This window comes from Schistocerca cancellata, chromosome 2, assembly GCF_023864275.1.
Source record: "Schistocerca cancellata isolate TAMUIC-IGC-003103 chromosome 2, iqSchCanc2.1, whole genome shotgun sequence".
Lineage (NCBI taxonomy): Eukaryota > Metazoa > Arthropoda > Insecta > Orthoptera > Acrididae > Schistocerca > Schistocerca cancellata.
The window spans coordinates 463134010-463147859 of NC_064627.1; the positions used below are offsets into that span (position 1 = coordinate 463134010).

Below are 13850 nucleotides of genomic sequence, written 5' to 3' on the forward strand. Positions count from 1 at the left end.
TAGATGATGAATCAAAATAGCCACTGGTATTGAATAAGCCATTCAATATACTGAAATATAACCTTTGGAGCCTCAAAGTCCTTTTAAAAGATTATCAAAAAATGGCTTACAATGTCACCCCAGACATTAAATACCTGGGGCACATTCTCAGCAGCTAAAGTATCATGCCCATGTCAACATTGTAACAAACTTGCCAACACCCACTAATCTGAAACAATTACAGGTACTTACTAGAAAGATCAACTGCTATGCTGAGTTTATACATCAAACAGCTAAAACTGCTAACCCACTAAATCACCTTTGCAGAAAGGTACATATTTGTGTGATTAGCAACTCAGGAGGTTTTTTTAATGCCTTAATGGGTGTCTAAAAATAGAAAAATGCTTGATGTTGTTGTTGGCCTTGCAGTTGATGCTCATGATGGATGCATCACAGTACTGGATTGTGGTGATGGTCTCATAAAATGTTCAACAGACCCAAAAACACCAGATTGCCTATACTATAACAGCATTGACAGCAACACAACAAAACAGTTCCCAAATTGATGATGCAGGTTTACCAATTACTTATGGTGTGAAGAAGTTTCATGTATATTTGTATAGCAGTAAATTCCACCTGTCAATCAACAAAAACCATTACCATCAATTTTTGGACCAAGTTCCAAGCTCACAAAAAGACAGTGCACTGTCTGCAGGTGTGGACATTTGTGAGTGGTTGTAACTATGAATTCTGTTTCTGTCCCACCACCCAACGAGTCAGAGAAGCAACGAGCAACTTCATGCCTCACTTTGAGGGAGCATGCATAGGGTGCCTCTCCTTGCCATTGCCCTTGATGCCAAGTTCAGTCACCAAGAAACAGTTTCTTCTGCACTCGACCAATACTTCCATCAAACCTTGGGCACTCCCACTGACAGTGCATAAGGTTGTCACAGCATTGGCTTGCAATCCAGTTCGATGGTAAGTATTGTCAGCAGTGCATTGGGGGTGGCCAGGGTATTGATCAAAACAAGCAGATCCAGACTTTCGTAACTATTTTATGATGCAACACGGCTCAGTTCCTGAAATAGCTCTCTGAATTAAATGGCTCTGGCACAACATTTCTTTCCATGACTACAACTCACTTTCCATGACTACAACTCAACCACCAATGAGAGAAAGTACATATTAAATTTACCTAACCATTTTGTGAAGCTACGTGGTTGCATGAGGGGGACACTCTCATCAACTTCCCTTTTGTGGCATAGACACCTTCATCAACTACTCACGCTACGATCCGTGATTCTTTCTACAATATTTGCAATTGAGAGAGTGCCACACACTTTGATGTCTGACAGTAATCCCCAGTTTACATTGTCATAATTTAAGGCCTTCTCTCTCTCTCTCTCTCTCTCTCTCTCTCTCTCTCTCTCTCTCTCTCTCTCTCTCTAACATTATTGAACACCTGAGCACTGTCCCATTTCAACCAGCCTCCAATTGAATGCCAAACAGATGCTCAGGAAGTTCAAGTCAAACGCACCACGCCCTACTGACAATGTCGACCAAGGAATAACAGCAAAGCTTCCTTGGCATGTATCAGTCCAACTCCGTCGACTGTAATGTAGCCTTTCTGTGACCCAAGCGGTTTGCCCAGCCCAAGTACAGAACTGCCTATGCACAGGACACCAAAGAGACTAGGGTACAAAAGTACCTTTGCTGGCCATAGGTGATGTCAGTTGTTAAATGTCATGGCAAGTCATAAGCTCTTGCTGCACATGCATTCACAAACAGTGGCCAATCCACCATCTCCTCAGATTGAAAGATCTGGCACCCATGTAACTACCCAGCAAGCTAGCAGCCAAAACACAGAACTGCCACTGTCCCACTCGTAAGCACACAGATGAGTGGTCTAGGGTATGGGAGTCCATGGTATGGAATCACTCACACAGCCCTAGCCTCTCTTATGCCTTGTTGTACCAACCTAGCTGTCCAGCTCTAACACACATAGCAGCTCTTCTGGCCGTAAAGGACCATGTTCAGCCTTAGAAATTGGTCATTTCAGATGAGACCCTTCCACTTAGTCACCTGATGAGGTGCTCCCTTATCGAGGATTTCAGATGAGGCCTACAATGAGGATATTAGGCTGACTAATTGTGCCTGCTGAACCAGTCCAATACTCTGTCTGTATGAAGAGGCTGGGGAGTCACCGCTACCAGCAAGTCTACAATTCCTCATGGTTAGGTATGTTCTGGAGGTTCTGTCATTAGTGAACGTTAGCATAAAGTCACTGATCTACTTTTTCAGTGGCTGTTCAGAAATAGCATATAACAAAACTGTTTGGGATCCAGTCACGAAAGTCCCTTGTTGCATTAGAAGTGGCTGATTTTAAGGTTATAAATCAGTATTTAAGCTGTACCTAACAGGGAGAATGGTTCAGGATATTCAGGACACTTTCCTGAACATTCAGTACCAATGGAAACCAGTGTTTCTCTGTTGGGTGTTGGCATGAGGGGGCAATATTGTAGTAGATGCAACAGCAGGAAGTTTTTACATTGGCGTGTTGTGAGATCTTTTGTAAGAGCAGTTGCAAGTACGCATTGAACTGATATATTTTGGAGAAATAGTCACTGCTGTTTAGTTTCATTAGTAATTTTATGTGGTGATAATTAGGATAAGTATTGGTGAGGGAATTTCCATTGATAATGAACTTAAAATCTAATCAAAGTTGATACAAACTAGGCCTTTTTGATGCAGCGCCTTTAAGTTTTTTATTTATCTTGTGCACCCAATATAAGTAAAAAAACTTTAATTGCAATATGCGAAAGATATTTTTCTTTTGAACTACTGTAATTTTATACAGCTGCTGCGAAAACTTGCAACACAATAAACTTGTTATTTGGTGTATGTATAACATTCTCGAATGTAGGCTGTGCAGTGAGTGTAACTGTATCTATTACTCCCTGAGCTAATCTGTCATATCTTAAAGAAAAAAAGATGTTTTGTTACACCACTTGAAAGAAGTGGTGTAAATGTTGTCTTCAAGCACTTGGAATAGGCTTCCATCTCAAATGATATTATTTTGTCTTAAATGGCAAATATAAATACTAATATTAAACTCCTTCCACTGGAGAATATTTTTTTATGATACTCTTGTCAGTGACAAGAAAGGAATAACCATGCTGACTTATTTGTGTCTCATCTCAAGTTCAGACTTACCCTTGACATGTTGATGGACTAGTTACGCAGGGCCAATGATATGGTGCTGAGGTGAAAGCGGGACAAGTTACAATCGAGCCCATTTGGAACTGGATTGCAAACTAATGTATTTGCAAGGAAATAGCTGTTTTTACACTTTGTTGTCCACATAATGTACCACTGTTAAACTTTCAAAGATTTTCAGTTTAATGTTTAGGTAAATAATCTCAGTCTGGGAAAAGGCAGATGAGGCTCTTTATTAACTAGGTGTACTTAATCTGGATGGCCCTTTGCATCAAGTTTCGTCTTCATAGGAATGTCATTGGTGATTCAGTGGGTACATTTGTGGTATTGCTTGCAGGAGGGATCAGTTTTCTATACTTTCCACTGCACTGTCCAAATCACTGTCTATCCAAGTTCATTGTGTACTTAATCTTAGAAATTCAAGTTCCAGGATGAACTTTAGTTGTAATGAGAGTTGATCTTATGCTGTGCTTGCTTAATTTGTTACCTCCACTTATTTTCTGCAATATTTACTGTATTGACTTGGGTGATTCTCATTTCTCACACAGCTTTGTATGCCTTAGGTGCTGTCCTTTAACGTAGTATATTGTGTGTAAACAGTTAATATGAGAAAATTAGGCATGTATACACATTTATTTTTTCCATACTAACTTCAGGTGAAGTTTATATATATGCTAGAAAGTTGTGAAAATGAATATAAAATTTTGAAATTTGGGTGGGGGGTGGAATTGCCTTGTATTGCACTGTAAATTGTGATCAACTCAGTTTTCACTGAGTGTGTAGAAAATGAGTAGTGAATTCAGGTACTGATCATTAAGTAGATTCTGTTGCAAGAAACTTTGTTGAAACCCCCTTGCATGTGCCAAGATAATAAATCAATTTCTAAAAGCATAACCTTTTCATATCCAGAAGTAATATCACAAAATGTTTACCCCAGCTGTAAGAGTATTGAGCGTGTGATTATTTTTAGGTTGAAATAAATATGCAAGGAAAATTTGATTACAGCAATTCAGTTAAAAATAAATTTCCATGCTTTTGTAGGTTTCACAGACCACAGTTTCTGTCTGTTAATCATAACAGTCTGTTGTTGGAAATATTACTTTTGCATCATAGATTCCATTGCTTATGAGTAATTTTGACCAATCACTGTGTCCAGAGAGTAAGCCAATATTGTATTAGTCCATGGAAATAGTTATCTATTTATATTATTCTGTAAAACATGTAAGTTTGAAGTACATTGAATACAATGAACACTGGTGGTATGTACATGTTTTTTGTATTGTGTTAGAGTATCTGAACCAAACATGTTAAATTTTAACCACATGGGATTTGCTGATGACCTCGCTCTCCTGTCAGCAACCTTTAGAAAACATGACACCAAGTTAAACTCTACAGTAAATAGCACAGAAAATTGGTGTGAGATATACTTTGAAGAAATAGAAATTATGTTAACTGACCCATCATTTGTCTACAAAATTGCAGTAGAAGACCAGGAAATCAAAATTGTAGGGAAATTAAAATGTTTTGGAGAAATCATAATGTACAACCTCAAAGAAAAATCTACTTGATCTAGTTACATAAATAAATTGTCAAAATCACAATATATCACAGAAAATACTTAAACATAAAAGACCTCACAATAAGGACAATCAGGAGACAAAACTAATAGAGAAATTATGGCACAGAAAGAGCAACAGTAGATGGATTACGGAAGTAAAAGAAGACATGAAGGAACTACAATTTACAACAGAGGGTTTAAGAAACATAATGAACAAAGTAAAGGAACTGAAAAACAAACTGGACTGCAAATCAAGATCAAGAAAGAAACAGTATGAAAAATGATTACAGACAAAGAAAGATTTTATGATGTGAGATGGAATTGTCAATCCCAACAAGTGTGAGATGCTCAGTGTTACCTGCTTTTTAAATGTACAAGGAGTCTGACCCACTGAAATTTATAGGCAGATAATTGAGTCTTACAGTAATGTGATGAACTAAGCTTCAGTTCAGAAGTGATACCGTGTTTAATGGTGGATGGAAAAATGTTCATCATGAAGATAGCTTGGGCCAGACCTCAGTGGTGACTGACGGACTCAGAATGAGGATTGAAACAAAAATCCAAGAAGATATGCATTTCACAGTTAGTGGACTGCAGCAGTGTACTGTCAGACGCTTCAACGACTTTGCTGCATCATTAAAAATAAGTGTTACAGAATGCAAATTAGTGATGTCGTTCATCTTCTTCACAATAATGGACGTCTGCATACAGCAGAAGTGACACAGGACTTGTTTCAGTGCGAAAGGTTTCAATGCCTGACATGCAGTCTGAACTTAACCCCCAAGCAATTAACACTTATTCCCCAAACTGAAAGACATTTTGAGTGGACAAAGCTATGGAGTACAGCAACTGGGTGGCAACTGAGTATGCAGAAGGTATAGAAAAACTGATAAAATAGTATGACAAAGTGCCTAAATTTGAATAGTGTCTGTGCAGAAAAGTACCTTGGGTATCAGTTACATGTAAAATATAGTTTCATTTAATTACTTCAAATAAAAATTTCTGTAGAAAAAAAATTTTTTTACTTCCCAAGTGACCCTCGTATATGGCCAGTTGCTAGATCTGTAAGGTGCACTGAAAGCTGAATTTGTCTCGTGTGTGTGTGATATATATATATATATATATATATATATATATATATATATATATATATATATATATATATATATATATATATATATATATAAAAACAAAGATGATGTGACTTACCAAATGAAAGTGCTGGCAGGTCGACAGACACACAAACGAACACAAACATACACACAAAATTCAAGCTTTCGCAACAAACTGTTGCCTCATCAGGAAAGAGGGAAGGAGAGCGAAAGACGAAAGGATGTGGGTTTTAAGGGAGAGGGTAAGGAGTCATTCCAGTCCCGGGAGCGGAAAGACTTACCTTAGGGGGAAAAAAGGACGGGTACACATTCGCACACACACACACATCCATCCACACATATGCAGACACAAGCAGACATATTAAAAGGTCTTTTAATATGTCTGCTTGTGTCTGTATATGTGTGGATGGATGTGTGTGTGTGTGCGAATGTGTACCCGTCCTTTTTTCCCCCTAAGGTAAGTCTTTCCGCTCCCGGGACTGGAATGACTCCTTACCCTCTCCCTTAAAACCCACATCCTTTCGTCTTTCGCTCTCCTTCCCTCTTTCCTGATGAGGCAACAGTTTGTTGCGAAAGCTTGAATTTTGTGTGTATGTTTGTGTTCGTTTGTGTGTCTGTCGACCTGCCAGCACTTTCATTTGGTAAGTCACATCATCTTTGTTTTTAGATATATTTTTCCTTCATGGAATGTTTCCTTCTATTATAACTATATATATATATATATATATATATATATATAGAGGGAAACATTCCACGTGGGAAAAATATATTTAAAAAGAAAGATGATGAGACTTACCAAACAAAAGCGCTGGCAGGTTGATAGACACACAAACATACACACTTATATTTAAAAAGAAAGATGATGAGACTTACCAAACAAATGTGTGTATGTTTGTGTTTGTTTGTGTGTCTATCGACCTGCCAGCGCTTTTGTTTGGTAAGTCTCATCATCTTTCTTTATATATATATATATATATATATATATATATATATATGAATGTAATAGAGGGAAACATTCCACGTGGGAAAAATATATTTAAAAGGAAAGATGATGAGACTTACCAAACAAAAGCACTGGCAGGTCGATAGACACACAAACAAACACAAACATACACACAAAATTCTAGCTTTCGCAACCAACGGTTGCCTCGTCAGGAAAGAGGGAAGGAGATGGAAAGACAAAAGGATATGGGTTTTAAGGGAGAGGGTAAGGAGTCATTCCAATCCCGGGAGCGGAAAGACTTACCTTAGGGGGAAAAAAGGACAGGTATACACTCGCACACACACACACACACATCCATCCACACATACATAGACACAAGCAGACATTTGTAAAGGCAAAGAGTTTGGGCCTATGTATATAACACACACACACACACACACACACACACACACACACACACACAAGACAAATTCAGCTTTCAGTGCACCTTACAGATCTAGCAACTGGCCATATACGAGGGTCACTTGGGAAATAAAAAAATTTTTCTTGCTCTTGTTAGTTATTAGATCTGATTATATGTACATATAAATATACAGGCTGTAGTAAGTTATCACTGATCATTTACAGGCAGAAAATTAAATTAACTCTTTATATTTGTGTCTGTTGTGAATAAAATTGCTGTACCCCCTTCGATTATATCATAATTAGCTAAACACAGTATTCTTACATTTGTAGTCTAGTGACAAGCTAAAACCCAGACAGTGCTCTCTCTCTCTCTCTCTCTCTCTCTCTCTCTCTCTCTCTCTCTCTCTAGCAAGTTACTAGTCACTAATGCAATTAATGACTGCATATTTAAGATGTGTATAGTTGAAAAGTGTCATTGTTTCGATGTTTGAAACATTACCAGAAAGTTTCAAGATTTATTTATAAGAAGATATCAGAATATAGTAATCAAATGTTAAATTTACCCATGACTGTGTTTCAAGATGATTGATTTACCTGTGTTTCAGGATGATTGGACTGAATCAAAATGAACAAGAAAGCCATTATCTTCTGCAGGAGATGATATCTTATGATAAAGTCTCAGGTAGTCTTCTAGATGTTCTGGAACTGTATGTTAAGGGAACACTGAGACAGTCAGACACAGCCCTTAAAACACTTATTGTCATTTGCAACCATATAAGGCTTCCTGAAAAAATAGTCATCAGCCGAAGACCACATGCTGTCCGTAATTCTTTAATTACCTGGTTGCTTCCTGAACATAAAGAAATTGAAGTTTTTTCACCGTCTTTGCTAGCCAATGTTTTAGCTCTGATCTGTTTCAAACCCAGTGCAGAAAGTGTTAAATGTGAGCCCAGTAGGGAACAAATAACATCATTTTCAGAAGAGCTATTTCAGATAGAGGAGAACTATTGTATAACATCCTTTGAATCCAGTATTTGCAAACCTATTCATAAAATAGCAGGACATGGATTTAGTTATGCTACATCAAGTTCTTTTCGAGCATCAGTGGATGAAGAAGCATTAAGAACATTGGAAGAAGCACTTGAGAGGAACTGTCAGCAATTGCTGGAAGATGTGGTAACTGTTTCTGAAGAAGAGAGATTGAAACAAATAACAAATATATTTTCTCATTGTGAACTTCTATTGGAACTCTGGTCCTGGATGATTAGATTCAATACCATACCAGTTGATAAAGTGCCAAGGTAAGATTATAATGGTTGTAAAAATATTAATTTATTCAGTTTTAATTGTGTATCTTGAAAATCTTAAAAAATAAATGAGGCTCAGTAATGCAGCACACACATCATGTGAGATGAGGAAGTGTTCAGCACACTGGAACACATTTGAGAGGGTGGCAGTTCAGTTCCCTTCTGGCCAGTCAGATAGTTTTGTGTCGTGTCTGCAAACTGCTTAAGGCAAATGCTGATATGTTTCCTCCGTAAAGAAAGTGATTGGTTTATTTTCTCATCCTTCCACAATTGGTGCTTATGATGCATCAGCTGGATGCTAAACAATTTTAAAGGAGCTCCCTGTTCAGGTCTTGTAGACCTCAGGTATGTCAACTGGCTGCCATCTCATCCTCTGTTTTGCCATGTCCTATAGATGCATTATGGAGGGGTCAGCATACTACTCTCCTGGCCATTTTGCCAACTTCCCATGCTATGGAGCTACTAGTAGCTCCTCAGTTGACATAATGAGGCTGAGTGTACCCTGTGGCAGCCCTCCTACCAAGGAAAAATCCTTGACCGCACCAGGAATCCAACTTGAACCCCCCAAATGGCAGCCATCTACATTGATCAGTCACCTAAGAAGGCAGATAAACAATTATTTTCCTTCCTTCCAATATGCGTCATACAAATAAATGGTTTGTTAATCATTGGGATCTGCAGGACTTGATAGGATTGCCAACTACTCTAATAGTCAATGTTTGGGACACTGTTGGTGCCTGCACTGGTAAATAAGACCGACTACACCTTCCTTTTGAGCATTACAACAAATTGTAACTCTGATACTCTTGTTTCTACATGTAAATCTGTTAGTGTAAAAGTATATGATCGAAATTGTGCGTGTGTGTGCGTGTGTGTGCGTGTGTGCATGTGTGTGTGTGCGTGCGTGCGTGCGCGCGCGCGCGCGCGTGAAACGAATTAGATAATGCTATACTTAACATTCCCAACTTGCATTTGGGGAAGCAGGAAGAGCTAGGATGGTATCCCTTCAGACTGGATGCTGGTAAATTCTTGCCCCTTCCTTGACCAGCTGAACTTGTATTTAATCTGAAATGACATTTGTAGAAAATTAAATTCTGTCCTGCTTATGTTGCTGTCAGTTGCATTCAATTTTCAAAATTTTATGAGACTGCCTTTGCGTCCAGCTTGTTGCTTTCACCTTGACAATTCCACTGTAGTAACCCATTGTTAATGTTAGTCCTTAAGTTTATCAGAGCATCCTAACTGGTTGTATGGTTTGTGAAAATATGAACTGAGGGAAGTGGCACTATGGTTAAGGCACTTGGATGTTGGAGGACTGGAGTTCACACCCCCATTTGTCCATGCTGGTACAAGTGTTCCATGGTACTCCTAAGTCATTTCAGGCAAAGATTAGGATGGTTCACTCGAAAAGAACATAACAGATTTCTTCCCTCATTCTCATTCGCTGAAAATTTATGCTCCGTCTATAATAATCTCATCATTTTGGAAAGTTAAACTGTAATTTTGTGTCCTTTTTTAGAGGCTGCGCGCAACACCTGTCACCAGTTTTAAAGGTTTACAAGGAAAAAATGACAAGCACTACTTCGGCTCAGTTAAGTGAGTGATACTTAGTTAAGTGTAGAGGAAGGGGGTGCTATGTGTACAGAAGATACACAGTTTTCTCATTTTGAGCTCTTAACAATATTAGATGAGTACACCCTATCCCAAATTCAGTTACACTGCCCTAGCAATGATCTCCTCACAGTCATCCAAAACCACAACTGGAAATATCGCTACACCACCCAATACTAAATAATAACCAGTGGAGCACAAGATCCCCTTGTGGTACCAAATCACCATAAAAGTTTCTCTGTTTAGCCACGAGTCCCATGTTGTTGTTGCAGTTTTCAGTCCTGAGACTGGTTTGATGCAGCTCTCTATGCTACTCTATCCTGTGTAAGCTTCATCATCTCCCAGTACCTACTGAAACCTACATCCTTCTGTATCTGTTTAGTGTAGTCATCTCATGGTCTCCCTCTACGATTTTTACCCTCCACGCTGTCCTCCAGTACTAAATTGGTGATCCCTTGATGCCTCAGAACATGTCCTACCAACTGATCCCTTCTTCTAGTCAAGTTGTGCCACAAACTCCTCTTCTCCCCAATTCTATTCAATACCTCCTCATTTGTTATGTGATCTACCCATCTAATCTTGATAATTCTTCTGTAGCACCATATTTCAAAAGCTTCTATTCTCTTCTTGTCCAAACTATTTATCGTCCATGTTTCACTTCCATACCTGGCTACACTCCATACAAATACTTTCAGAAATGACTTCCTGACACTTAAATCTATACTTGATGTTAACAAATTTCTCTTCTTCAGAAACGCTTTCCTTGCCATAGCCAGTCTACATTTTATATCCTCTCTACTTCAACCATCATCAGTTATTTTGTTCCCCAAATAACAAAACTCGTTTACTACTTTAAGTGTCTCATTTCCTAATCTAATTCCCTCAGCATCACCCGACTCAATTCGACTACATTACATTATCCTCGTTTTGCTTTTGTTGATGTTCATCTTATATCCTCCTTTCAAGACACTGTCCATTCCGTTCAGCTGCTGTTCTAAGTCCTTTGCTGTCTCTGACAGAATTACAATGTCATCGGCGAACCTCAAAGTTTTTATTTCTTCTCCATGGATTTTAATACCTGCTCCGAATTTTTCTTTGTTTCCTTCACTGCTTGCTCAATGTACTGATTGAATAACATCGGGGAGAGGCTACAACCCTCTCTTACTCCCTTTCCAACCACTGCTTCCCTTTCATGTCCCTCGACTCTTATAACTGCCATCTGGTTTCTGTACAAATTGTAAATAGCCTTTCGCTTCCTGTATTTTACCTCTGCCACCTTTAGAATTTGAAAGAGAGTATTCCAGTCAGCATTGTAAAAAGCTTTCTCTAAGTCTACAAATGCTAGAAACGTAGGTTTGCCTTTCCTTAATCTGAAATTGATTAAATAAAATATTTTCCAAGACAAGAGCAGCCTCTCAAGAGCAAGGACTGGATTGTGTCTAGAACAGACCCAACCCAAATTCCAAAGGGATATTCTTTTCTTTGAAACTATCCTCGTGAGGCATTTCAGCAATTTCTTGCTTCCAGTATTAGTCTCACTCCCACCCGAAAAATATCAACAAAACCCCAAATATTACTTGAGCTGAGTACCAAGTTACCTGTGACGTGAAGGCAAATTGTGCTGTCATCATCATCATCATCATCTCTTTGGATAAGGACTCAGCTGCTGTAGTACTTGACCCTGATGAATATGTAGCAGTGGGACATTGTAAGTTCTTGGACACCTCAGTATACAAAATTGTTCCTGATGGTTCCATTCCTTTCATCCTTTCATCCTTACTGAGCTGGAGAAAATCCTGAAAATCCTTGCTCCCCCTCTCAATGGGAACTCACAGCTGCTCCCATAGAACTTCATACTACTCCTGATCCACACACCACTACTTTTTACCATCTTCCCAAAATACATAAATACAAGCATCCTGATCACAAAGCGTTAGCAGTCTTTTAACTCCCCACTAAACACGTCTCAGCCTTGGTTGACCATCACCTCCAACCCATCACACAAAGCCTCCCACCCTATATAAAAGATGCCACCAATCACTTCCTGGAACATCTCAAATCCATTCCAACACCTCTCCCACATGGAACCACCCTTGTCACCATCAGTGTGACCTCACTTTACACAAGTATCCCATATACACAAGTTCTTTCAGTCCAAGGAAGAAGTTCTCCAAAGGGCCATCTAACAAGTCCTCCTAAAAGTTCGTTTATTGTCACCCTAGCCACCTTAGTCCTTACTCATAACTCACCTTTGACAGCCAGGTCTGCTAACAAAACAGCGAGACTTCTGTGTGATTCAGGGTGGCCCTATCCCGTTCAAACCTTATGCTGGGCTTCAAGGAAGAGGCACTTCTCAAGATCCAGAAACTGATCCCGCAGGCTTGGTACAGATTTATCAATGACATTTTTGTCATCTGGACTTGATGCTGAAGGACTTCTCTGTTTCCTGTAACAACTTGGCTCCTTTTCCTAGCTCAGATTCATGTGAGCCATTTTCCAAATCCAGAGCCACTTTCCTGGACACTGACTTCCACTTCACTGAATTTCTGATCTAAACCTCAGCCTATATAAAATCAACCAGTAAACAACAATACCTACACTTCGACAGCAACAATACCTTTCCTCATCAAACAGTCCCTCTCCTACAAACTAGTCACCCACAGCAGATGTATCTGCCGTATCACTGTATCTCCAAACCCCTAAACCAACCATCTGTCCTAGGCTCTCCTCTTCTGCAATTACTCCACAGATTTTGTTCACAAAACATATCTCCAGAACATTATCCGCCTCTCACCTTCTAACTAATACAGCTCCCATTTCCAAAATACATTGAAGAACCTTCTTGTCACTCAGTACCATACAGACCTTGAATGTCCCAATACTTTTGTACTTGAATAGGAGTAAAAAATCACAATGAATAAGGTTAACATAATCTATGTACTTTCTTTTAAAAATTGTTTGATGTGTTTGTATGAGTTAATTTTCACTGGCAAATAAATATTGATGTTTTGAAATACGTAGACAACACTTTTCCTGCTGTTCGTACCTCATCAGTTGCACTTAAAACTTCTTATGAAGGAGTTCCATTATGAACTTGCTTTTGGCCATTACTAAGCCTTATGATTGTTAGTTCCTTAATACTTATACTATAATCCTAAATTTTGTATCATGGATGGCATCTCACCACCTCATTTTCACCATTTGGTACTGGTCTAAGTGATGTGGTGTTGAACGTAGTGTGGACACATCACCATATGACAGTGATGTTGCCTGCCATTCTGTTCCATTCCATTGATGTCTGTTGTGAATCAGCATTCAGTGGTCAAAGTAGTCTACTGAATATCATCTTATACTGTAACTTCAGTATTCTAGAAACAATTCAGAAGCATTCTTTTGTCACCTAATACCACTGTTGTGTTCAGTGCCTCAACATTTTACTCTGCCAAAGCCCTAATTTTCCCAAATGAACTGCTGAAACAAGATCCGCTTTCCCTGATACCCTCCCAACACCATCCTCTGTCACCTCCCATTGCTCACCTAACCTGAATATCATAATCAAATCATGTGACATTCTCAAACCATTATCCCTATCCTAAGGCACATGCAGTCGTTCCCTCTGTAAAACCTGTCCTGTGCATCAACACATTACCACCTGCCGCAATCCCACCATTTGGTAAATCCTGCAAATGTCAAAGGTAGAACAACTTGTGACGTGACAT

The 13850-nt window shown here is 38.9% G+C and overlaps 1 protein-coding gene across 1 annotated transcript in view; it reads left to right on the forward strand.

The window, feature by feature from the left end:
- Positions 1-13850, forward strand: part of LOC126161971 (serine-protein kinase ATM) — a 481619-nt gene that overhangs the window by 167390 nt on the left and 300379 nt on the right. Inside the window, exon 13 of the mRNA XM_049918161.1 lies at positions 7819-8514. Within this exon, the coding sequence (XP_049774118.1) occupies positions 7819-8514 (696 nt within the window). The remainder of the gene's footprint in view (positions 1-7818; positions 8515-13850) is intronic.